Below are 26,756 nucleotides of genomic sequence, written 5' to 3'. Positions count from 1 at the left end.
CGTTCTTCTGGTTATTCCCCAAGTCTGATTTTCTTTCTATGCAAGCCGCAGCAGGGTAAATTTTGCAGGGCTCGAATCCGACTAGGTTTCTAGGAGCGTTGATGCAGCGGCCACGTGTCAGCGAGAATCAGGCGTGCGCATGGGTCTCCGGCAATGGCGGGAGAGCTGCAGCGTTCCGGTAGTTTATTTCCAGCTGACTTTGCTCAGGGTATGCCGAGGCTTCTCTCCTTTCTGGTTCAGACAAGTTGTATATGTTTCACCAGCTTTGGGACAAGCTTGGGCAGCTTTATATGTCTATGTCTGTGTTCCTGCTGTACTCCCTTGAAAGAAGCTGCTTGTTTAATCGGACTCTGGGGTTAGCACTCAAGGGAGACTCTGCCTACTTCTACTGGAGCGCTGGTCTAGGTCCTGGCAACTCAGTTTCAATGCCAAAAAATGCAAAGTCATGCACCTGGGAAGCCGAAATCCATGCAAGATTTACACCCTAAATGGCGAGATCTTGACAAAAACTGAAGCAGAAAGAGACTTAGGGGTGATTGTCAGGGATGACATGAAGTCTGCAAACCAAGTTGAGCAAGCTTCATCCAAAGCAAGGCAAATCATAGGTTGCATACGCAGGAGTTTCGTCAGCCGTAAACCTGAAGTCATTATGCCACTATATAGATCCATGGTGAGACCGCACCTGGAGTACTGTGTGCAATTATGGAAGCCACATTACCGCAAGGATGTACTGAGACTGGAATCGGTCCAGAGAATGGCCACCAGGATGGTCTCGGGACTCAAGGAGCTCCCATACGAGGAGCGGTTAGGGAAGTTGCAGCTCTACTCACTCGAGGAACGTAGAGAGAGGGGAGATATGATCGAGACATTCAAGTACCTCACGGGTCGCATCGAAGTGGAAGAGGATATCTTCTTTTTCAAGGGTCCCGCGGCAACAAGGGGACATCAGTGGAAAATCAGGGGCGGGAAACTGCACGGTGACACTAGGAAGTTCTTCTTCACCGAAAGGGTGGTTGATCGCTGGAATAGTCTTCCACTTCAGGTTTTTGAGGCCAGAAGCGTGCCAGATTTTAAGGCCAAATGGGACAAACATGTGGGATCTATCCGCAAAGATAGATAGGGAGGGTCATTGGAGTGGGCAGACTTGATGGGCCGTGGCCCTTATCTGCCGTCTATTTCTATGTTTCTATGTTTCTATGACCTGTGCTAGGTCACCCAGTCTCGGTTTGTCTCCAGACTGGGGCGACATACGGCAACTCACGACACAGTGAGATTAGCAGTAAGATAGTGCCCTGTATTTCACACAGGTATCTCATTGTCTCTCTTGGGGTCCCTGCAGATTGAGCCTTTGTCTATTGGTAACTGTCCTTATTTGGGCCTCTGTGCTGAGCTGCATGTGTCTAGTAGTGGCACAGGATATTTATGCCTAAAGGTAGTACAAGCAGTTTCCAAGTTCGGGCTGTCTCTATGGGCATAATGACACTGCGCATATTCCTGCGGCCAGGACTCTCTTCTCTATTTCTGAGGGGGCCTGGACTTCAGATTTCCATGCTTATCACGCTGGTTTCTCCTGTCACCATTTTCTCATGACACATGCTAGACGGGCCCCCCGACCAGACAGAAAGGGCTGTACAGCTCCTTTTAACCAGGAGCCAGTTGCCTATTCTATCAAACCCACGGAGGACCACGCACTATGTGGCTGTTAGCCTCATCCCTGAAGCTCTCATTAACGATGTGAGCTTTGTCTGATACCTGTAAGGATGCTGTTGTTTTCCACGGCGCAGTAGCTGCAGCATCTTGATTGAGTCTAGTACGTATTCACTTTAAAGGACATACGTATTTCGCTCATGTTGCATGAGGTTAGTACTGTTTTCATGGTTCCAGTACTCTTTACATTGTGAACCTTGATTTTTCCTAGGAGAATCTTCTTGCAGATCCTACAGTCTTATTCTGCCATTCCCTGACCTTCTGCACTTCATTCTGAGGGGATCTTGACTTCTTCCAATGACTCTTCAGGCTTTCTCATGAGGGAGAAGACACTATAATGTCAGGTCAGAAGGCTGTGAAGATTTTTCAGGATTCTTGCATCTTTACATTCTCCTCAGGTTTTCAAGTTCGTTCTTGGAGTCTCTATGTTTTGTGTTTCCCTTTTCAGTGTTACTGGTCCTCAGGATGGTTCTTGTAGTTCTTCGGGAACTAAGGGACGTTGTTCCACTTACCGCATGGTGCCCGAGATAGGGGGCATTGGGCAGGCTTGATCCCATTCTGCTAAATTAGTTTCTCGGGGTTACACATTTCTGCAGACAACCTGGGAGTATATTTACATTTTCTCTATGGACTCCGAATCGGCACTTGATTTGCCTGCCTCTCTTGGAACGGCGCTTTCGGTTTTGGCACATGCCATTTTGCCTACCCAAGGCTTCACGAACGTTTTAGGTGATGTGGGCGGTGGTACCGTTTTGGCGCTACCAGGCGATTCATCTAATTTCTTCTTGACTGCCTGCTTGATTCGGACGACTTCCAGTCGGGCCTTTTGACTGACACGAAAAGGGTGATATCTTTTCCTCAGTTCTTTACACGTGCATCTTTGAATTTGCACAGCACTCTTTTCTCCTGTACTATTTATAGGTATATCGGGGTGATGTTTTTATTCATATAGGAGAGACATGTGTTTCTTTCCGGAGACTTGGGCGTGGAGTCTCGTTCTCAGATTGGTATTCTTCTTCGCTTACCATGACCAAGAGTATGGGATTCTGTACAGTTTCTGGGATCCATATTGCTGACTCCACTGGGGACTTCGGCTTGCTTTCCCCTTCTTACGCTACAGCAGTCGCTTTTGTTCCTGTGGTTCCCGGTATCTCAGGGCACCAATTATTTGGTATGCTCCTCCTGCATCACTCTGTATGATTTGGTGGCTCAGCGCGATTTCTCTTTTCAAGGCATGCCTCGGTCTTTGCTGGACTATCTCATGACCACCGACCATCCAGGGCTGTCGGGTTGGGGGGCTCCGTGGCTTCCATCCTCAGCTCCTGGAGTCTGGTCTTCAGAGGCGACTCAGTACTTGTTCATTCTTCTGCTCTTGAGCAGGGTCAGGCTACCTTTCTGGAGCTTCAGATCATTCTTCCGGATTGCCGCTGAGGGTCCTTTTGGTCAGTATTAGGATGGGGGTATTTCTCTACTGCTTGGGCAGTAAGTGTTGTACTCATTGGCAGGTGAAGTTGTTCTGTTTCGATGGGTGGACTCTCATCTTCGTCTTCTGTTGGCAGATCCTTTTATGGATCAGGATAAGAGTTTGGATAGACTTTCTCTCCGCGGAATCTGAGCATGACCCATTTCTTGTATGTTACAGTGTACAGCGCTGTGTATGCTCTGGAAAGTGTGCATGTTAGTAATAGTGTAATCTTCTGCATCCTGGATATTGAGATTTGTGGCTCAAGCATTCTAGCTCTTTTTATGGAAGTGAGATCTGCTTGATCTAGACCTCATGGCCTCGTCTCTCAATTCTAAGCTTCCTAGCTTCTTCGGCGGGCCCAGGGAGTGGGAGTTAGAGGGGGTAGCTGCATGGCTCCTTTCTCGCTTCTGCCTTCTCTTTTTCAGTGTTTTCCGCTGGCTGATGATGGCTTGGATTTGCCACCTCGAGCTCGCTTTCCGGGCACAGTATTTGTAGAATCTCTGGATTGGCGGCGCCATCCTTACTTTGCGGATTTGATGAGTCTTTCGACAGCCGGACTAAGAAGTTTTCTGGTATCTCCGGCTTTGCTCGCCTAGGGTCCATTCAACATGGATATTTGTACTACTTTAGTATTACGACCTAGTTTTTTGAAAAATCTTGGCTGACGTGTAAGGATTATGCGAAGCAGGTTGTTTCTTCTCTTATCCAGGTGCTACAGACGTCTTCTCCTGTGGCTTCTGCTTCCTTTTGGAGGTTTTTCCTTTCTTGGGTGCTTCTTAACGTTTGAACCACTCCAGAGTTCCTTTTTGGCACAGGTGTATTGCCGAGGGCTTAGCGTTCAATTCCCTTCAGCTTCTAGTGCCATTCTTGGCTTGTTACAAGGGCTAGGTATATTGCTCTTCGCTTACTTCTCAGCTTCATGTAGTTCAGGTCCTAAACAGAGTGCGGTATATTCATGCGCCTCTTAGAAAGCCCGGTTTGGAGTACAATCTTCACGTACTTCTTCTCAGTTTACCGAAGGCTTCATTTCATCCTTGTCTTTTGGGACTCTAAAGGGCTGTACCGTTGAACATGGGGGTTCTTGTGCTTCAGCTCTGCAGTTTTCTATGTTGCAGGCCTTGTTCAACGGGGATTCCTATTTCTGATTTCCGAAATATGGGGTATCAGTTCGGATGGTACCATTATTTCTTTCTAGGGGGGTGTCATCCTTTCTTTTATGTCATGCTCGCTTTTCCTTCCTTCTTCCTGGGAGGGGAAATTGGGAGCAGTGCTTTTATTCACTGCATTTTTTGATATGTACGTAGCGTTCTCTGTGAGCTCGGTTTCTTACGACTTTTAGTTGTTTATATCTCCTTTTTTGCATTCTTCAAGGGACACCTCAAACGTTTGGTGGTGTCCGAAGCCTCCATCGCTCAATGGGTCCAGGAGGACATTCTTTATGCTTGCTTGCTGGCAGGGAAGCGGTTGGCGGAAGAACTTCATGACCATTCCACTGGAGCGATTACTACTTCTTGGGCTCGGCCCAGAGGTTTTTTCCTTGGAGGAGATTTGTCTCGCGGCTAATTGGTCTTCCGAGCATGCTTTCTCTCCGCATTTCTGCTTGGATGTGGGGGCACATGCGGTAGGGGCGTTTTGTGCTTTGGTTGTTGCGGAGGCGGCGTTTGCTTCCCACCCAGATTGAGGATTGCTTTGCTACATCCCATTGGTCTCTGGATTCATCCCATTGGTCTCTGTTCTTACCTGTTAATTTTCTTTCCCTTAGTCGCAGCAGATTAATCCAGAGCCCCACCCTTTCTGGATATTGTCTCTCGGTTTTTTCTTTTGCAACTTTCGCAGTTTGTTATTATGGCAGGTTGTTTTCTCTATTATTGATTTTGAGATTTGTTATAGGAAAGAAGTTTTTTACATGCTATGCCTATTGCTGGTTACGTGTGCTTGGGCAAGGAGCTATACTGATGAGACAGGAGGAGTGCCAGCCAATAGGACCACCTGTTAATCAGTTTCTCTATCTCCGCCTGCTGGTAGATGTGAGCTATCCCATTGGTCTCTGGATTCATCTGCTGCGTCTAAGGGAAAGAAAATTAACAGGTAAGAACATAATTTTTCCTTGCTGCTGCTGGGTCAGACCAGTGGTCCATCGTGCCCAGCAGTCCGCTCACGCAGTGGCCCTCTGATCAAAGACCAGCGCCCTAACTGAGACTAGCCCTACCTGCGTATGTTCCGGTTCAGCAGGAACTTGTCTAACTTTGTCTTGAATCCCTGGAGGGTGTTTTCCCCTATGACATGTTGTATTTGTATGCAATTTTTTAAGGGGAGGGGATGGGTGGGTTTACAATTTTAGTAATAATGTTATACATTATGTATTACATTCTTTTTCAAATATTATAGTACATGACTATAGAATGATATGTTGTATTTACAGTGATGCATGAAGGAATATCAAGTATGTATTTTATGAGATTGTATAACTTTATATGATACACTTGTTGTATTATGAAAAATGAATAAAAAAAAAAAGAAGAATTTCCTTATGTTCGTACAGAATCTATTCTCTTTCAGTTTTAGAGAGTGCCCTCTTGTTCTCCCTACCTTGAAGAGGGTGAACAACCTGTCTATTCCCTTCAGTACCTTGAATGTTTCGATCATGTCCCCTCTCAATCTCCTCTGCTCAAGGGAGAAGAGGCCCAGTTTCTCTAATCTTTCGCTATACAGCAACTCCTCTAGCCCCTTAACCATCTTAGTTGCTCTTCTCTGGACCCTTTCGAGTAGTACCGTGTCCTTCTTCATGTACGGCGACCAGTGCTGGACGCAATACTCCAGGTGAGGGCGCACCATGGCTCGGTACAGCGGCATGATAACCTTCTCTGATCTGTTCGTGATCCCCTTCTTTATCATTCCTAGCATTCTGTTTGCGCTTTTCGCCGTCACCGCACATTACGTGGACGGCTTCATCAACTTGTCGATCAGAACTCCCAAGTCCCTTTCCTGGGAGGTCACTCCAAGTACCGCCCCGGACATCCTGTATTCGTGCATGAGATTTTTGTTACCGACATGCATCACTTTACACTTATCCACGTTGAACCACATCTGCCATGTCGATGCCCATTCCTCGAGCCTGATTATGTCACTTTGCAGATCTTCGCAATCCCCCTGCGTCTTCACTACTCTGAATAACTTTGTATCGTCCGCAAATTTAATCACCTCACTTGTCGTACCTATGTCCAGATCGTTTATAAAGATGTTGAAGAGCACGGGTCCAAGCACCGAGCCCTGCGGCACCCCACTGGTGACGTTCTTCCAGTCCGAGTATTGTCCATTTACCCCCTACTCTCTGTTTCTTATGATTCAGCCAGTTTTTAATCTACGTGAGTATTTCACCCTTGATTCCATGGTTCGCAATTTTCCGAAGTAGTCGTTCGTGCGGAACCTTGTCAAACGTCTTCTGAAAATCCAGATATACAGTGTCAACCGGGTCGCCCTTGTCTATCTGCTTATTTACTCCCTCGAAGAAATGCAGCAGGTTTGTCAAACAAGATCTTCCTTTGCTGAAACCGTGCTGGCTGGTCCTCATCAGACCGTGTCCGTCAAGATGATCAGTGATGCGGTCCTTTATCAGTGCCTCTACCATCTTTCCCGGTACCGATGTCAGACTCACCGGTCGGTAGTTTCCCGGATCTCCCCTCAAACCTTTTTTGAAGATCAGCATAACATTTGGCACTTTCCAGTCCTCCGGAATCTTTCCCGATTTGATCGACAGATTGACTATTAGCTGAAGTAGTTCAGCTATAGTCCCTTTCAGATCCTTGATGACCCTCGGATGGATACCATCCGGTCCAGAGGATTTATCGCTCTTAAGCCTATCAATTGATGGAGTGGAGAAACACAGTTTTATTAATAACAAAATACGGAAAGCAATAGCAAGCAGTTCCAGTTTGGCAAGTGCAATAGCAATATTTCAAAAGTTTTAGATCAGCTGCTGCTACTACTACTACTACTTATCACTTATATAGCGCTGAAAGGTATCCGCAGTACTGTACATTTTGACATTTATAGACAGTCCCTGCTCAGAAGAGCATACAATCTATCTTGGACAGACAGACATGACATATAGGGATGAGGATGCAGAACCCAAGGTGAGATGAGTTCGGAGTCGAAAGCACTATGAAAGAGTTGGGCTGACATTTTATAGATGGTCCCTTCTCAGAAGAGCTTACAATCTAACTTGGACAGGCAGACATGCAGAACCCAAGGTGAGAGGAGTTAGGAGTCAAAAGCACTCTAAAAAGGTGGGATTTTAACTGGGCCTTGAACAGTGCCAGAGACGGAGCCTGCCATAGGGATTCGGGCAGCTTGTTCCAACCATACCTCGCAGCAAGGCAGAAGGGATGGAGTCTGGAGTTAGCAGCCGAAGAGAAGGGCACAGATAAGAGGGATTTAACAGCTGAGATAAGGGAGATAAGTGAAGAGAGATAGTGAGGGGCAGCTGAGTGAATGCATTTGTAGGTCAGTAACAGGAGTTTGAATTCTATTCGGAAATGGATGGGAAGCCAATGAAGTGACTTTAGGAGAGGGCTAATGTGAGTATAGCGGCTTTCCCAGAATATGAGTTGTGCAGCTGAATTCTGGACAGATTGGAGGGGAGCGAGATGTCTAAGCGGAAGGCCTGAGACTAGTGATTTGCAGTAGTCTAAGTGTGAGGTGATGAGGGCTTGGATAAGTGTTTTGGTAGTATGCTCAGAGGAAAGGTCAGATTTTGGTAATATTATAGAGGAAGAAGTGGCAGGTTTTAGCTGGCAGACAGTGTGATAATTAGAAGCCATCTTTTTTGTGTAAGGAGACACGATTTAGCGTGCCCCATTTTGAAAGCTCATGATCGGAGGTTACACCCTGAGGCAGCATTATGTGAAGCGCTGGCCACCGTTGGTGTTCCGACTGAGCTTTACAGTACAAATTATTGAAAAAGATAAGTTTGAGTCACTTTTGTACCTAAATTTTTGGCCACTTGTTATTTATTTGCATTGCACAACATAGAGCTTTACCAGGCCCCAAGGGAGGTTTTTGCCAATGAGGATCTCCACCTGAACACCTTGTGCCACAGCTGTGGCGGTGGGAGGGCTTTGTCTGAGGCTTTTCCTCCCAGTGGTGGTTCACTTGACTTGTAGCTACTTATACTTTTTGCACGATCCATGTGAATATGTTTTATATATTGATATTGGATTTTTCACTGCTTCTGAGTTGTTTATACTGCTTGGCACGAGACCACTGTTCCTCAGCTTGGTCCTGGAGTTCCCCCTTGCCAGTTGGGTTTTCAGGATATGAGAGGGCATAGGATGAAGTTAAGATGTGCTAGGCTCAGGAGTAATCTAAGGAAATACTTTTTTACAGAAAGGGTGGTAGATACGTGGAACAGTCTCCCGGAAGAAGTGGTGGAGACAGAGACTGTGTCTGAATTCAAGAGAGCCTGGGATAGGCACGTGGGATCTCTTAGAGAGAGAAAGATAATGGTTACTGCGGATGGGCAGACTAGATGGGCCATTTGGCCTTTATCTGCCATCATGTTACAAAGTTTCTATATCCACAATGAATATGCATGAAATAAATTTGCATATGATGGAGGCAGTATATGCAGATCTTTATGCATATGCATTGTGGATATCCTGAAAACCTGACTTGGCAAAGGGGTACTCCAGGACTGAGTTGAGAAACACTGTATAAGACTATTTAGGCACTTTCCCTCTGCTAGCGTTTGGCTGTCGGAGTAATTTTTATTTTTTTTTTTAATTATCAGTACAAATTTCATAATTGTGCATCTTTCAGCTTTTTTGTTGTTCATTTTTCTTTTTTTAAATAGGACTGGCGAGCGTGCTGTTTTACTTGGAGGTCTAATAATTGTTTTTGTTGGATTCTTCATCTTGTTACCATGGGGAAAAGAGTTTCCAAAGATCCAGTGGGCAGGTACAGCTATAATCACTTCTCCTATGTCATTTTCATAAAGTGTTTCTCCTGCTTTTATAAGTATGATGATGGACTCTTACAGATTTAAAGAATAGCTCTATTCCTAAACCGCTGCACGGGACATATGACTCAGATCTGCAAATGACAACCACAGAGCCGCCATCAAATCATACTATGGAGCCAACAGGATGCCCAGTAGAACAGTCTTGGTGCCTGTACACACCAGTTATCTACCTGGCACAGTACCTTACTGCTGATATCCTCGTGGGACTAGGTTACCCATTGGGTCATGTCATGACCTATACCTTATACTCCAAGATTCTTGGTCCAAAACCTCAAGTAAGCACTCGCATCTTTTATCTGGTCCAGCAGAGACTCCTAAGGAAATTAAAAAGCCATGCAATAGGAGGCAGTGTTCTGTTCTAGATTAGGAACTAGCTAATGGATAGAAAACAAAGGATAGGTTTAAATGGCCATTGCTGTCAGTGGAGGAGGAGCAATAGTAGAAGGCAAAAGTGGACTGGCAAAGACAGCAGGAGAATTAACAAGTCTGCAGTTCAATTTGATTAAAACCCTGCCTAAGCTAAGTTTTTCTTATTAGCCTCACATTTCTTGCATTGAAATGTCTTGAAGAAGTATGACACACTGAACTGAGAGTCAATATTGAACAGATTGTATTAGGCAGGAGAGGGAGAGGAGCCAGTGAGGTATTCTTCCTTTCTAGTGCAGTTGTTCAGTTAATACACTACACAACGCACAAGGATCTGAGGCTCCTTCCCCTTTTAAATAACAAACACACTAGAATATATCTGGGATGAGGTGAACAGAAGGACTTTCACTTGCCACTTCTCTTTGATTAAGTTAGACACGTAAAGAAAAGAATATAAAAGGTATTTTTTGGAAGAATGAATAGTAGAATGCCCCAGGGATCTGTACTGGGATGGGTGATATTTTATAAATGATCTAGAAATGGGAATGGTGACATAAAACTATTCAAAGTTGTTAAAATGCATACAGACGGTGAAAAATTGTAGGAAGACGTTAGGAAATTGGAAGACCGATTACATAATACAGTATAGGGTTCTACCTTAGAAGTCAGCATCCGAGAAAAAGATCTAGGTGTCATTGTAGACAATATGCTGAAATCTTTTGCCTAGTGTAAGGTAACAGCCAAAAAAAATCTAACAATGCTAGGAATGATTAGGAAAGAGATGGAAAATAACACAAGGAATACTATAATGCCTCTGTATTGCTCCATAATGCAAACTCACCTTGAGTATTCTGTGCCTAGCTCAAAAAATTATAGTGGACTTAGAAAAAGTTCAAAGAAGGAAGATGAAAATTATTAAGGGGAATAGAAGTTCTCTCATATGAGACAGCTGAAGGGGATATGATTAAGATCTACAAAATCCTGAGTGGCATACAATGGATAAATGTGAATCGATCTATTTATTCTTTCCAAAAGTACTAAGACTAGGGGATGCTCCATGAAGTTACATGGTAACACTTTTAAAATAAAAAGGAGGACTCTCTTTTTTTTTTTTTGTCACTCAAATTATTGTTAAGCTCTGGAACTCATTACCAAATGTAGTAACAGTTAGTATATCTGGGTTTTAAAAATATTTGGACAAGTTCCTGGAGGAAAAGTCCCTAGTCTACTATAAAGACAGATTTGGGGATAGCCACTGCTGTCCCTGGGATGGGTAGCGTGCTAGATACTTGTGAAATGGATTGGCCACTGTTGGAAACAGGACACTGAGCTAAATGGACTGTCAGTCTGCCCCAGTATGGCTGTTCTTATTCTTTAGAGCAGGGGTGTCCAACCTTTTGGCTTCCCTGGGCCACATTGGCCAAAAAAAATATTTCTGGGGCCGCGCAAATGCTGCATCAAGACAGAGGAGGGAGCCAGTAAGACAGTAAACACCCAGGGGCAGCAGAGGAAAACACTGCATCGCCCTCGACCGGGGCCGCTCAAAATACTTCACGGGGCCGCAGGTTGGACACCCTGCCAATTAACCATCTTCCTAAATTAGATGTATGCAAATATATCTGTATATTTATTGTGTATATATATATATTTTTGCAACCCTTAAAAATCACTGTTTGGAACCATTGTACTTGTGAATTCTCGTAAACTAATGGGCAGATTCTTAAAATAATCTCAGCCTACCTGAAAAATAAGAAAGGCAGAGCAGCAAGACTGTAGCATATAACTGTACTTAAATGTTATTAAGACACTAGTCTTTAAGCCCGTTACATTAACGGGTGCTAGAATAGATGTGTCTTTCTCTCTCTCTCTCCTTGGCTGCTTTCTCTCTGTCTTTCTTTCTTTCTGTCTCTTTTTCCTCCGCTGTCCACCACCACCCCTTGCCAGCTCCCCCTGTCCAGCAGTAGCTCTTCTCCCTTCCTTTTAGAAACATAGAAGATGAAGACAGATAAGGGCCATAGCCTGCCCACTCTACTGACCCACCCCCATGTCCAGCAGCACCTCTTCTGTGCTCCCCCTGTCCCTCTTCCCTGCTCCCCAGTCCATCAGCACCTCTTCCATGCTCCCCCTGTCCCTCTTCCCTGCTCCCCGGTCCATCAGCGCCCCTTACCTGCTCCCCCTGTCCAGCATGTTTGTTTGCAGCCTCTTTCCTGTTCCCCCGTCCATCAGCATCTCTTCCGTGCTCCCCCTGTTCCTCTTCCCTGCTGCCCGGCCCATCAGCACCTCTTTCATGTTCCCCCTGTCCCTCTTTCCTGTTCCCCCGTCCATCAGCACCTCTTCCGTGCTCCCCCTGTCCCTCTTCCCTTCCCCTGGTCCATCAGCACCTCTTCCGTGCTCCCCCTGTCCCTCTTCCCTGCTCCTCGGCCCATCAGCACCTCTTTTGTGCTCCCCTTGTCCCTCTTCCCTGCTCCCCAGTCATCAGCACCTCTTTTGTGCTCCCCCTGTCCCTCTTCCCCGCTCCCCGGTCCATCAGTGCCCCTTACCTGCTCCCCCTGTCCAGCATGTTCATTTGCAGCCTCTTTCCTGTTCCCCCGTCCATCAGCACCTCTTCCGTGCTCCCCCTGTTCCTCTTCCCTGCTCCCCAGCCCATCAGCACCTCTTTCGTGCTCCCCCTGTCCCTCTTTCCTGTTCCTCCGTCCATCAGCACCTCTTTCATGCTCCCCCTGTCCCTCGTCGCTGCTCCCCGGCCCATCAGCACCTCTTTCGTGCTCCCCCTGTCCCTCTTTCCTGTTCCCCCATCCATCAGCACCTCTTCCGTGCTCCCCCTGTCCCTCTTCCCTGCTCCCCAGTCCATCAGCACCTCTTTTGTGCTCCCCTTGTCCCTCCTCCCTTCCCCCGGTCCGTCAGCACCTCTTCCGTGCTCCCCCTGTCCCTCTTCCCTGCTCCCCGGTCCATCAGCGCCCCTTACCTGCTTCCCCTGTCCAGCATGTTCGTTTGCAGCTTCTTTCCTGTTCCTCGGCCCATCAGCACCTCTTTCGTGCTCCCCCTGTCCCTCTTCCCTGCTCCCCGGCCCATCAGCGCCCCTTACCTGCTCCCCCTGTCCAGCATGTTCGTTTGCAGCCTGGTGAGGATAGCGGCCAGCTGTAGCGAACCTCGCAGGCCGCTATGCACCTCAGTATCAAGTTCCTTCTGACGCGATCGCGTACATCAGAGGAAACGTGCTACTGAGGTGCTGAGCGGCCTGTGAAGTTTGTTACAGGCGGCCGCTATTCTTACCAGGCTCCTTTGAAGAGCGGTGTCGGTGTCAGCATAGCTATCGCTACCATTCAGCATTCTTAGTTGGCATTACTTATGTCAGCGAGGCCTATGGAAAATTATATCAATCTGACTCTGGCATGGGAATGCAGATAGACCCTGAGGGCAGGAAGACGGTTTTAAGTAGCACTGATTGATATGTTTCAAGTAGCCCTGATTGAATCATGACTAGCTAAAAGGTGTTAATGTCTGATTAAGAGGGTGCTTAGGACAATGGGTCCAGGTGCACAGATCAAGAACAAAGAAGCCAGAGACTAATCCCATCCACCATGCTTGCATGTTTCACACCCTCCTTAGCAATTAAATTAACCATTGTTTCAAACAGTTTACAAATTCTAAACAGAAAGATACTGGGACATACAAGTTTCTATATTCAGAATAAGATTCCAAGGTATAAAAGCCTCCTCTCTGATCTATCAATCTATCTTTCTATCTCTGGAGGAGAGGGGTCTTGGCTCTCTCTCTCTCTCTCTCTCTGGCTCTTCCTAGAACTTCTGACTCTCTGTCTCTTTGTTTCTGGACTCTGTAAGGCAGGGAAACTGCTTTGCTCTCTACTTAATTGTAATGCTTCATTGTAATGCTTAAGACTATTTCTATAATATATTCTTTATGCAACCACCTCTGGCTGTGCCTATTATTTGATTCTACTTCCTGGTGAAACTTCAGTGAGGGAACTGAACCTGGGACCAGGCGTTTGTCAGTACGCCTCGCACTTAACCCCTACCACCTAATATTGGGGGGGCCACTAACAAAACTGACAGTCGGCAGCGGTACTGGGCGGTGATGATGCAGCTCTGGCGCTGCTGGGAGAGAGCTGGCCTGCAGCTTCCTCCAGCAGCAGCAGTTGGTGAGTGAGGGCGGGAGGAGGGGAGTGGCCAGAGTGTTCCCTGCCGCCGGGTTCTAAAATGGAGCACGGCCACGGATCACACACCACGGCGGCAGGGAACACGAAACCCTTAGGGTTTTTTTGGGGGTTTTTTTTTAATAATTTCTTTATTCATTTTTCATATTACAGCAAGTGTATCAGGAAAATACATATAACCTTATAAACATACACTTGATTTTCCTTCATGAATACTTTAAGTACAATATATCATATTTATAATCATATTTTTATGTTTTTGATAACATATATATCATTTAATATGCATGGCAAATATAAATAATATAACCCTCCTCCCCAAACCCTCCCTTCATATTTCAGAAATTTTGACCCATTACTTAAAAATACATTAAAGTAATTTATACATATTGTAAGGTAAATAAAATAATACCCACCCACATCCCTACTTATCAATCTCTTATTATGGGAAAATGTTATTAATCATTACAAAAATCTGCCAATGGTCTCCAAATCTTCAAAAATTTACCAAAATAACCCTTCTGTGTTGCTATTGTGCTCCATTTTATATATGTGGCATACCGAATTCCACCAAAAATTATAACTTAATCTGTCATAATTTTTCCAGTTATATGTTATTTGTTGAATTGCTATTCCAGTTAATATGAATAAAAGTTTATTGTTATATGATGAAATTTGACTTTTTGCTCTCATTGTTGTACCGAATAAAATAGTATCATAAGTCAAGGCTATTGGATTGTCCATCAACCTATTTATTTGAGGCCAAATTGATTTCCAAAATAATAATATATATGGACAATAGAATAAAAGATGATCTAATGTCCCAGCCTCAAGATGACAGTGCCAACATCTATCAGACTTAGATCTATCTAATTTTTGTAAACGAACAGGGGTCCAAAAAGCTCTATGTAAAAGAAAAAACCATGTTTGTCTCATAGATGCTGATACTGTACATCTTATCCTCCAAGACCAAAGTCGTGGCCATTGAGATGCATTAATTTGATGCTTAATCTCAATGCTCCAAATGTCTCTAAGACCATGTTTTGGTTTTTTATTTACAAATCCAGATATTAATTTATACCACATTGCGGCCTGGTGACCAGTAGAAGCCACTTGAAAGCATAAGAATTCTAGGCTATGATAATTGTTAAGATTTTTCCATTCAGGGAACCCCACCTGAATGGCCTGCTTCAATTGCAACCATCTAAAATATTGTGATTTATTTAAACCAAATTTATGTTGCAATTGTGAAAAGTCAAGCAGTTTACCATTAGTTATTACATCTTCTAAAGTACGTATCCCTGCCAACATCCAATGCTTCCAAATGATTTTAAAACCGCCTATTTTGATCTTGGGGTTTAACCAAATTGTTTGAATTGTTGATTTATTTATCGGAATAGGAGTCAGACTACTTATATACCTTAAAGTCTTCCAGGTATCCATAAATATTTTATGATCTTTATATAACCTTGGCATTTTGATACTAACTACGTGACCAAGACGCAGTGGAAACATAAGTCTCCACTCTAACCAGAACCAATCTGGAATATTGTCAATGGGCTCTGGGAGGATCCAATACATACCTTGTCGCAAAATATAGGCTTGATGGTACCTATAAAAGTTTGGAAAATTTACCCCACCCTCCACAATAGGCCTTTGCAAAGACATTAAAGCAATTACAAAAAGTAACAGAAATGTGTGAGCAATGGAATCCTTTACACTTATCTTGGTGGGGGAGAGTACAAACTGTTAAAATGATGATTTTACCTGTAGTTTGTTACCAAATGGGTATGATACCTATTTTTTTTCAAGGATCTTTTTATAAAAAAATAAATAGGGTCCTAACCAATTTTATTTGGCTGGGAAAAATTCCTTAGGGTTTTATTATATAGGATGGGGGAAGCCCCTGCTTGCCCTGGATCAGTAGCATGGAATGTTGCCACTCTTTGGAATTCTAGAATCTTGCTATTCTTTGAGGTTCTGTATGGAGTGTTGCTATTCTTTGGATTTTGGCCAGGCACTAGGGACCTGGATTGGCCACCGTGAGAACGGGCTACTGGGCTTGATGGACCATTGGTCTGACCCACTATGCTCTTTATGTACAGTATGAAAAAGCTGAACAGTATTTTAATGTAGATTTTGTATTAATTTGTGTTAAAATCCAAGAAAAGGGACCAAGTCTTAGAAATTGAGTTATTCAGCTGGCTAAGTAAATAAGAAGATTCTGACTCAAAAGCAACAAACCACATCTTTCTATCATTTCATTTGCCAGAGATATACCGTTTCAATTAGCAATATCATTTAGTTATAAACAGAACCCAACTGGCATTGTTGCCTCATTTCTCAAGTAAGCGTACACCAAGACTTGGTGCCTTCTCTTAGGTTGCGAAACATTTTGTTTTCTGTTGGATTTTTATTTTGGCTTGAGATTTAATCATCCTGCGCTTTACTGTTGTATCTGGCTCATGGGACCCTCGACCACCAGAGGGCATCCACTGAAAGTCAGGGGAGGGAAGTTTCATGGAGACTCCAGGAAGTACTTCTTCACCGAAAGAGTGGTGGATCATTATAACATAGTAACATAGTAGATGACGGCAGATAAAGACCCGAATGGTCCATCCAGTCTGCCCAACCTGATTCAATTTAAATTTTTTTTTTTTTTTCCTTCTTAGCTATTTCTGGGCGAGAATCCAAAGCTCTACCCGGTACTGTGCCTGAGTTCCAACTGCCAAAATCTCCGTCAAGACCCACTCCAGCCCATCTACACCCTCCCAGCCATTGAAGCCCTCCCCAGCCCATCCTCCACCAAACGGCCATACACAGACACAGACCGTGCAAGTCTGCCCAGTTACTGGCCTAGTTCAATATTTAATATTATTTTCTGATTCTAAATCCTCTGTGTTCATCCCACGCTTCTTTGAACTCAGTCACAGTTTTACTCTCCACCACCTCTCTCGGGAGCGCATTCCAGGCATCCACCACCCTCTCCGTAAAGTAGAATTTCCTAACATTGCCCCTGAATCTACCACCCCTCAACCTCAAATTATGTCCTCTGGTTTTACCATTTTCCTTTCTCTGGAAAAGATTTTGTTCTACGTTAATACCCTTTAAGTATTTGAACGTCTGAATCATATCTCCCCTGTCTCTCCTTTCCTCTAGGGTATACATATTCAGGTCTTCCAGTCTCTCCTCATACGTCTTCTGGCGCAAGCCTCCTATCATTTTCGTCGCCCTCCTCTGGACCGCCTCAAGTCTTCTTACGTCTTTCGCCAGATACGGTCTCCAAAACTGAACACAATACTCCAAGTGGGGCCTCACCAATGACCTGTACAGGGGCATCAACACCTTCTTCCTTCTACTGACTACGCCTCTCTTTATACAGCCCAGAATCCTTCTGGCAGCAGCCACTGCCTTATCACACTGTTTTTTCACCTTTAGATCTTCGGACACTATCACCCCAAGGTCCCTCTCTCCGTCCGTGCATATCAGCTTCTCTCCTCCCAGCATATACGGTTCCTTCCTATTATTAATCCCCAAATGCATTACTCTGCATTTCTTTGCATTGAATTTTAGTTGCCAGGCATTAGACCATTCCTCTAACTTTTGCAGATCCTTTTTCATATTTTCCACTCCCTCTTCGGTGTCTACTCTGTTACAAATCTTGGTATCATCTGCAAAAAGGCACACTTTTCCTTCTAGCCCTTCAGCAATGTCACTTGGAACAGACTCCCACTCCAGGTGATAGAGGCCAGCAGCGTGACGGATTTTAAGAGAAAATGGGATACTCATGTGGGATCGTTAAGGGAGTAAACTCATGGGGGGAGGGATACTTGGAATGGGCAGACTTGGTGGGCTATAGCCCTTTTCTGCCGCTTTTTCTATGTTTCTATGTTTCTAACTGCAGAGGCAGGGCATTTAAACTCAGACATTGTCATGTCAGAGAGAGTCAATCTCAGCTAAAGGAACCAGCGTAAAAAGTGGTTGTGAAGTGATCAATTTTGTGGCAGATGCTGTCATTTAGCCTTAGCTTAAATTAGTATTGGATGGAAAAGTTTAGAGATCCACTTTAGGTTTATTTGTGAGGTTTTTTGGGTTTTTTGTGTGTTTGGCTATTTTTGCTAAATTGCTGCATGCACTCCTTAATCAGAGTTAGAAGGGAGAAAATGCCACGTCGGACCACCATAAATAAAATCCTTAGAATATTCCTTTTATAAGGCTAACGGGCATTATTTAATACTTTTGAAAGTTTTAAGTTTCTCATTGCTAAAGGCAGGGATTATAGTAATTCAGAGCACTATAGTCTTTAAACAGTTGTTAGGCTTATTTGAATGTCTTTACCTAGCTACTTCATGTTTTGTTTTGACTCATTTTAATTGTGGTGTTGTAGTAGGAGAAATACCGTATATACTCTAATATAAACCTATCCGAGGGAAAAAAGGTTGACTAAAATATAAACCTATCTGAATATAAACTGAGGTAACTCTTTCCCCCCCAAAAATAGGGTAAAAAGGTTGACTCGAATATAAACCGAACTTGTGGCAGTCTCACAAGGTTACTGTGGGAACTTGTGTCAGCCATTTTGAGTAATGAGGATCGCTCCTGCCTTGGCTCAATACTGGACCAGCAGAGCTTAAGGTAGGCCTGGTGAAAGGCCTGAGATCGGTCCATGTCTTGTTTTATCATTCCCTCTGTGAGAAATTCCCTAGCCCCTATTTTCCCTGTTTGTCTGTCTCTTTTTTTTATTTTTTATTAAATCTTTATTCATTTTCAAACTTACAATAAGTGTGACAACAAGTTAAAACATTTTAACATTAAATATATCTCTTAATATTCAGCAATAATATGAATCATATAACCTTATCTCCCTCCCTTCCCACATAACAAATATTTAATATCCTATATAGAAGATAATCTACTAAAATTCCCCCCCCTGAATATTGAACTTATAAATTTAAGGGAAAAATGGCTTCTATTCATTACAATATTTTGTTAACGTCTCCCACACATCTTGAAATTTCCCTAAATACCCCTGCTGTGTAGCTATTACTCTTTCCATTTTATATATATGACACAATGAGTTCCACCAAAAATTATAATTCAGTCTACTCCATTTCTTCCAGTTACAAGTAATTTGTTGTATGGCAACCCCTGTCATTATAAGCAAAAGCTTCTTATTGTTCGAAGATATCTGACTCTTTGCCCTCATTGACATGGGTTTTCTAATAAACAATTAATTTGGCCTCAAATTGATTTCCAAAAAGCCATAATAAATGGACAATAGAATAATAAATGATCCAAAGTCCCTGCTTCGAGATGACAATGCCAACATCTATTAGACTTGGAGCTATCTAATTTTTGTAACCGAACAGGGGTCCATAACGCTCTAACAGAAAAAACCAAGCTTGTCTCATAAATGCAGACACTGTACATCTCATCCTCCAAGTCCAAATTCATGGCAGAAATTTGATGCTTAATCTCAATACTCCAAATGCCCCTCAGAGCAGTTTTTGGTTTCTTTTTAATAAATCCAGTTAAGTTTATACCACTGGGTGGCCTGGTGCCCCAGGAAGTCCATCTGAAAGCATAAGAACTCTAAACTATATTGATTATTAAGATTTTTCCATTTAGGGAGCCACACCTGAAGGGCCTGCTTCAGTTGCATCCATCTAAAACTTTGTGATTTATTGAGGCCATATTTATGTTTATGTCTGTCTTAATTAGATTGCAAGCTCTATTGAGCAGGGATTATCTCTTACATGTTTAATGTACATTGCTGCGTACATCTAGGAGCACTATAGAAATGCTAAGTAGTAAGACTCAAATGTACAGTGGTACCTTGGTTTACGAGCATAATTCGTTCCAGAAGCATGCTCTTAAACCAAAACACTCATATATCAAAGCAACTTTTCCCATAAGAGTTAGTGTAAACTTGAACAATTCGTTCTACATCCCCAAAAGCTTAATTACCATTAGGGACTCCTCCACCGCTGTTCGCTGCCTCTCACTGCGGGTGGTGCTGGCTGTAAGCAAATCGCCGCCACCGCAACAGAACCCAACTGGACACTGTTGGCTCTGCCGTTCCTGGATGCTGCCCCCCCCCCCTGGATGCCACTACCCCCTCAGCTGGGACTCTCAGGTGCTGGCTCACTCCTGCCGGACGCACCCCAACTACCATGCTCCACCCGAGGCCACCGGTGCTGCTCCCTCCCTTCACGATCGTCTCCTCCCCATCTACTGACCGGCCCTGTCCTTACCTGTGTGCCACCGGAGTTAGATAGGGCCTGCTGCCAGTCTGCTGCTGAGCCTTGAGCATCTGCGCATGCTCAGACCTTCTGGATCTCACCCTCTCCGAGATTCTCATGAGATCGTTACTCGTAAACCGAGGTTTGACTGTAAACCAAGACCCCATTTTTTGCACAAAAATCTAGGTTTGTATTCGAGTATATACAGTATGCTGTTTAATTCTTCCTGCAAGGCCTTGGAGGAAGAATTAAACAGCATACTGTATATACTAGAATATAAACCTAAGTTTTTGGGCCAAAAAAATGGCCCAAAACTAGGGGTCTCAGTTTATATTTCAGTCTTACTACTTAGCATTTCTAAAGATTATCCCACACTGGGCAGCACCTATGATGCTGTTATGTTGGTACTGTATTCTGACATGTTATAGCAGTGTGTTGTGAATATGATAACTGAAAATGCCTTTTGGTGCTTATGTGCAACATGTAACTGTGCTACCATTTTATGGCAGAAAGCCGTGTACCCTGTCTGAGACCAGCCCTCTTCTTTCTCTTTCAGGGAGTTTACATGGGCTGGTTAACAGCGTCTGGAAGTGGAGCACGGACCCTTGGGCCTGTTTTTGTCAGCCAGATTTACACACACCTGGGACCGCGTTGGGCGTTTGGCCTGATCTGTGGCATCATTGTACTGGCCACAACACTTTTGGGAGCAGTGTATAGGAAGCTCATTCCCTTTTCTGTCAGATATGGGCTAATAGAAGAGTGAAGAAATCTGTTCAAAAGCTAACGAACAAAAAAATGGCCAGATTTAGTGGATTTTTACATTCCATGAATCAATAGTACTGAAAAAGAAATGTTCCAGTATTTTAAACTACTGGCACAAGTATTCAAAAGATTTATCTGTGTAACTTCTGGAGTAACCTGAACAAATCACTACTTTTCGGATTTCCCCCTCCTCAGACCACATAGTTTTTTCCTGGCCAGTGAGTTAGCCAGATTAAAATTTATGTAGGTCAAAGAGATGAGGGTTAACGTGTGTCAGGGCTGTACTAGTAGAGGGAGAGTGTGGAGCAGTGGTTAAAGCTACAGCCTTAGCACCTCGAGATTGTGAGTTCAAATCCACACTGCTCCTTGTGACTCTAGACAAAGTCACTTAATCCCCCTGTTTCCCCAGGCACATTAGATAGATTGTGAGTCCACTGGGACAGATGGAAAAATGCTTGAGTACCTGAATAAATTAATGTAAACCATTCTGAGCTCCCCTCTGAGAACAATATAGAAAACTGAATAAATAAATAAGTGGCTAAGAAGAGACATTTATATACTTGGGATGGAGACAAAACGGATATGGAATTCAAAAAGGAATCCTTAAATGGCAAGAGTATGAAAACCAAGCTTTGAATAGAGGAATTAATTTTTGCACTTTTAAGAAGGCATTAGGGGGTGGGGGTAATACCTTGCATAGTGTAGCAGTTAACAGCCATAATCAGTTTACTGAACAATTGCCTCTATTAGCTGTTGTCTTCTGAGTCACTCTGTGCTAAAGGTAACCAGGTAACTTATCCGATTATATTCAACAACCTGCTTTAACCAGTTAAGTCAGCTGAATATTCTGTTCAAGTTAACTAGATATCTTTCTGCTGTCACCCCTGAAATGTCTAAAAGCTTCTACCTCACATGAAATTAAAGTTTAAAGATTTTTATTTCTTCTGTAAGTGGGTTCTGTTCCTAATAAACTGTTAATCCAGAAATAAATAATACGCAGTAAGATAGCCTCATGAGTAATCTAAGGAAATACTTTTTTAGAGAAGATAGATGCATGGAATAGTCTTCCGGTAGAGGTGGTGGAGACAGAGACTGTCTGATTTTAAGAAAGCCTGGGATGGTCACATGGGATCTCTTAGAGAGAGGAAGAGAAACACCTGTTTCAGCAGGCCTCTGGCCCTTGATCTCTGCTTTGGCGTCCAGTGACATTGGTTTCTCCCTTCATCTTTTCTACATTTCCTTTCTTGGACTTCTCTCTCTCTCGCCATGGTGTCCTGTTAGCTATTGTAACTTTTGCTTCTGATTTCTTATGATGGGTGAAAATTTTATTGTTCAATGTGAATCACTTTAACAGGCTACTCATAGCCGTAAATCAAATGCTTAAATTTGAAATGTCCTCCCCAGGACAGGTGCTGGAGACAAAAACAATGCTAAAAAACAAAAATTAATGGGCTAAACACAAAAGGATTCAAAGGAAAGCTGATTTGTACTTAGATGGCAACTCCAGAAATTCAAAAGTACTAGGGGCCTGACAGATTAGAAGGCCTTGAGCATGTGCAGATGCTCAAGACCCAGCAAAAGGAAGACAGCAGATCTTCAGGCACAGACATGTCCTGTGTGTTGGTACCATATGGGAGTAAGCCAATGTGTTTGGGTGGATAGGTGCGTGGGGGGATTTGGAGCAGCGCCGGTGGCCTCGGGGGGGGGGGGGGGGGTGTTAAGGTGGAGGAGCGCTGCTGTCCTCGGGGGGGGGGGTTGGAACACATCAAGCGACTTTCCCTTACTTCCTATGGGGAAACTCGCTTTGATATACGAGTACTTTGGTTTACGAGCATGCTTCTGGAACGAATTATGCTCATAAACCAAGGTTCCACTGTAGTTATATAAAGTATGCAGAGAAACAGTAGGAGCCTTTTGTAAGCTAAGCTCAAAAGGAAACAATCAATCTAATCACTGCATTTATTGTTCATAATATAGATTTGCAGGAATTTCATTCATTGGAAAGCTGTTACAAAAATATAAATAACATAAAACAAAAATATACATTTGTACATATAATATACAGAGTTATTTACAGGTACAAGTTTTTGTGTTGCAATAATATTATTTATTTTACCTGACTGCCATTTTAGAATCCCCCAACAAACCAAATCGCTATATACATTCCTCAATAGCACCAGGACTTTTGTCACATTCTTATCAAAATACAGATGAAAAAACTTGCTTCACTATTCAACAGCCACAGTAATTCTTTCCAGTCTATCTCCGATTACATTCCCTTCTCTGCTGGCTCAAGGCACTCTGAATTTAGATGCAAATGGCATCATAAGTCAATTTCTGAATTGGAAGAGTATGAAGTGCTGGTTTCCAGTATCCTTTGTGGGAAAACACATTGGTATTTCCAGAAGTGCTACTTTTGTTTGGGTCTTTAGTGACCAGTTGGATTGGCAAACAATATAAGAATAGAGGAAAGACAATGCAGTTTGTCTTTGATATACTCAGGCAATTTCTCATTTTCTCCATACCTAAGAAAGAAAATAAAATCACAGCTAAGAATTTACAAAAGCATGACAAAGCACATTTGTACAAAATTATTTTAAAAAGTCCTTATGTTATACTATATTCTCCATTCCATCAAAAGAAACGGCTGCTCTCCAGCCACCATCAATTTCCCATAGTTACAGTACAAGTTTAAAGGGGAAATCTGGTTTTATTTCAGAATGCCATGCTGACTAATTAACCCTCAAATCTCATAATCCTCACAAAGTATTATCCAGGAGACCTCAACAATCTGAAAACAATAAAAAGCCTATATCCTCAACATATTGGAATAAGCTTACTGGCCACCTAAGATTATGTGCAGATATTATAGCTTTAAGATGTTGAAAACCAAGCTGGTTGCAGATGCATACTTTTGATTTGTCTTTCCTGAAAATATTATTGAAGAATCTGTAGGTTGTATTTCTTCTGTGTCTTAATATTGTTTTAAGAATGATATGTATTATTTGTTTTTGCCTTATATATGCTTATATGGAAACTGCTGTGACTCCAGGCAATATACAAAGATTTTTAGATAAATAAATGTATGAGAGAACGTTTATGCTCTCTTTACTACTGAATGACACATAAGGCCTGATTCTCAAAACGGCATCCTACTGCCGTGTCGAGAATCAGACTCATACTGCTTACTGACTGTGGATGACCCCTCTTCCATGTTCCGTTATGGAAACCCACCTGGTTGTCTGGCCACTGGGAGATGTGTAAATGATGGATGAAACTCCTGCCTGCACCACAAGTTGTGAGCCATCGTTAAACTGGACCCACACTGCACCAGTGCTCAACTGTCAAAAACAACACAGGCAGAATAAGACAGACTGCATGGCCTTTTCAAAGTATATTGTTACAATTATAAATCAGTCTCTATTGATTTCACTTAGCTTTTGTTACTACAAAGCTTCTTTTAAAAAGATATTAGACTAGAATTACTGTAAAATTAATACAATGAAATGTTGTCTTACACTTATTACTGAAAAGTTAAAATCAATCAGCAAAGCAAAGTAAGAAGATGGAGAAGAAGCCCACAAGCACAACTTGCACAAAACAGCCAAGTCTCTGATCATATATAGTAAATGACCATATTAAGAGAGAGGAAAAAGGATCTCAGAAACCTGCTTAGAACATGTTTAGAAACAAATTAGTTTGAGACATATCAGTTCCAGATTTCAATCATTGATCCTGCAAAAACCTCTCTCTTACCTCTCACCACATAAATCTTCAATCTAAACACGTCACAGGCGTATAACAAATATATGATGATCTGTAGCTGAATAAAGTGAAAAACCCAGGCTGTGAGAACTAGGGAGTGCAGATTGGAATGGAGGAGGGACCCCCTTGTTCTGAATGATGAGTTAGGAAAATCTGCAAAGGAAATGGTTCCTTGACACTGAGTTGAAGAAGAGGGATCCAGGGTTGTCTTGGTCACCTCTAAGCTATGAGAATCAGGTCTGTTGGCTCCGCTCGAGTTTGAATAGAATCTTTCCTATTAATGGTATTGCTAGAAAGGCATAAAGAAACCTGTTTGTCCAATCGAGGAGAAGGCATCCGAGTCCAGACGATGTGGGAGTGTAGTCTTGGGGCAATAATGCAGAAGTTTGTGATTGATGGCAGACACAAACAGGTCTATCTGAGAAAAGTTGTTGAACTATCTTCGTGTTCAATGACAACTCGTGAGGTTGAAGGAATCTGCTCAGCTTGTCCGCCAGTATATTCTGTTTGCCTGCCAGGTAAACAGCTTTAAGAAAGATGTTTCGCAGAATGGCCCAATTCCAGATGTGAATTGCTTCTTGACAAAGGAGGCGAGACCCAGTGTGTGGTTAAAATGTGAACAGAAAGAGGCTATTACAGCCAAGAAAATATCCTTTAAACTGATCCCAAGTTAGATCAAAACATTGATAAAGAAACCTAAACAAGACTATGAAGAACAACTTACCAAAGACACAAAAATTCATAGTAATGATTTTTTTAGGTACATCAAAAAAGCAGAAAATCTGTGAGGGAATCAGTGGGACCATTGGATGATCAAAGACTAAAAGGTGCACTCAGGGAGGATAAGACCATAGCGGAGAGACTGAATGAATTCTTTGCTTTGGTCTTTACGCAAGAAATCTTCCAAAACTGGAAATGATTTTCAAGGATAATGAAGCAGAGGAACTGAAAGAAATCTCTGTGAACCTAGAAGATATACTAAGCCAAATCGACAAAAAACAATAAAAAAACTGAGACTAATTCAAAACACCGCCGTTCGCCTAATTTTCGGACTAAGAAAAAGTGACCACATCAGCCCCTACTATAAAAAGCTACATTGGCTACCAATAGAAGCTCGAGTATTATTCAAATTTGCTTGCACCTGTTTCAGGCAAGCCTGGGGACTAGCACCCTCCTACCTACAATCTCACTTCATCCTATACAACCCCACCCGTACAACCAGAAACAAAAACATCTTTGCATACCCAAAGATTACAAGCTGCAGATACAAATCATACCTGGACAGAACCTTTAAGTTCCAAGCGAACAGACAGCAAGTTTGGCTGAAAAACTACATAAACAAACCCAATCTGACATACAGTGCATTCCGAAAAGCGATCAAAACCGCCCTCTTCGCCAAATTAATTGACTAAAACTGTCCCCTCCCCCACTAGGACTTCCCCGCTGTAAACGCCTTTTCTCTCTCTCAAGAAGCTCCTTTCAAGTATTCAGGTATTCTCTACCCATAGAACTCCACTTAATATGTTAGTACCAAAGCATTCAAGTACTCACTATCCATAGAACTCCAATTAATACGTAAGTTTCCCTTTTAGATTATTGTTTAATATTTAGACTCATTGTATGTTATTGTACTTAGACTTACTGTATTGTATTGTATTTAGACTCATAGTAATGTATTGTATTGTATTGTATTGTATTGAGACTCATTGTTCGGTATTGTAAGTAGACTTATTGTAATGTATTAAGACCTTTTGTTATTCGCTGAATGTCCAGCCTTCTTACAATGTAAACCGCCTAGAAGTCGCCTGACTATGGCGGTATAGAAAAATAAAGTTATTATTATTATTATTATTATTATAGATAAATCACCTGGACCAGATGGTATACATCCCAGGGCACTGAAGGAACTCAAACATGAAATTGTTGATCCCTGGGGGGCGCGCTGATGTCATCATTCAAGATGGCCACTTGAAAATCAGGGTCTGTGCTCCTCACCGATTAATTTGCCGTTTTTCTTCGTTTACCCACTATGATAGAGCCTTGATGTGTTGCCTTCTCTTCTCTGGTGCGATGGGATTCGCCCCTATTTTGGATGGCTCAATCGGGCAAACGCTCAATGAAGGACTATGTTTATTCAACTCGTGCTGGTGACCGCCCGAAAACTTTAGCGGCCTCGCCATGTTCAGGCCCTGCATTGGACTCGTCTCCTCCCTCCCCGGATTGACTCTTGCAATTGCGATGGACCCCATGACTGAC

General features: G+C 43.0%; 2 protein-coding genes across 4 annotated transcripts in view; one reads left to right on the top strand and one right to left on the bottom strand.

Annotated features, from left to right (window-relative positions):
• The window catches only part of MFSD8 (major facilitator superfamily domain containing 8), a 52,304-nt gene extending 30,624 nt beyond the window's left edge, over positions 1-21,680 (top strand). Inside the window, exons 10-12 of one of the 2 annotated variants that reach the window (XM_033938989.1) lie at positions 9,024-9,127; positions 9,210-9,466; positions 20,530-21,680. In XM_033938989.1, coding sequence (XP_033794880.1) covers positions 9,024-9,127; positions 9,210-9,466; positions 20,530-20,736 — 568 coding nt within the window. In that variant the 3' untranslated portion in view covers positions 20,737-21,680. The remainder of the gene's footprint in view (positions 1-9,023; positions 9,128-9,209; positions 9,467-20,529) is intronic. The other variant, XM_033938997.1, reaches the window with a different exon arrangement.
• Positions 21,681-22,680: 1,000 nt separating this feature from the next.
• Positions 22,681-26,756, bottom strand: part of PLK4 (polo like kinase 4) — a 102,683-nt gene continuing 98,607 nt past the window's right edge. For both annotated transcript variants that reach the window (XM_033938977.1, XM_033938968.1), the window contains exons 15-16: positions 23,970-24,076; positions 22,681-23,260 (exon numbers count right to left, since the gene is read on the bottom strand). In XM_033938977.1, the coding sequence (XP_033794868.1) occupies positions 23,164-23,260; positions 23,970-24,076 (204 nt within the window). In that variant the 3' untranslated portion in view covers positions 22,681-23,163. The remainder of the gene's footprint in view (positions 23,261-23,969; positions 24,077-26,756) is intronic.

The sequence above is a fragment of the Geotrypetes seraphini genome, chromosome 1 (genome assembly GCF_902459505.1).
Source record: "Geotrypetes seraphini chromosome 1, aGeoSer1.1, whole genome shotgun sequence".
Taxonomy (NCBI): Eukaryota; Metazoa; Chordata; class Amphibia; order Gymnophiona; family Dermophiidae; genus Geotrypetes; species Geotrypetes seraphini.
Note: the sequence above shows the minus strand (reverse complement) of the source record. Positions and strands in the feature narration are given on the sequence as shown.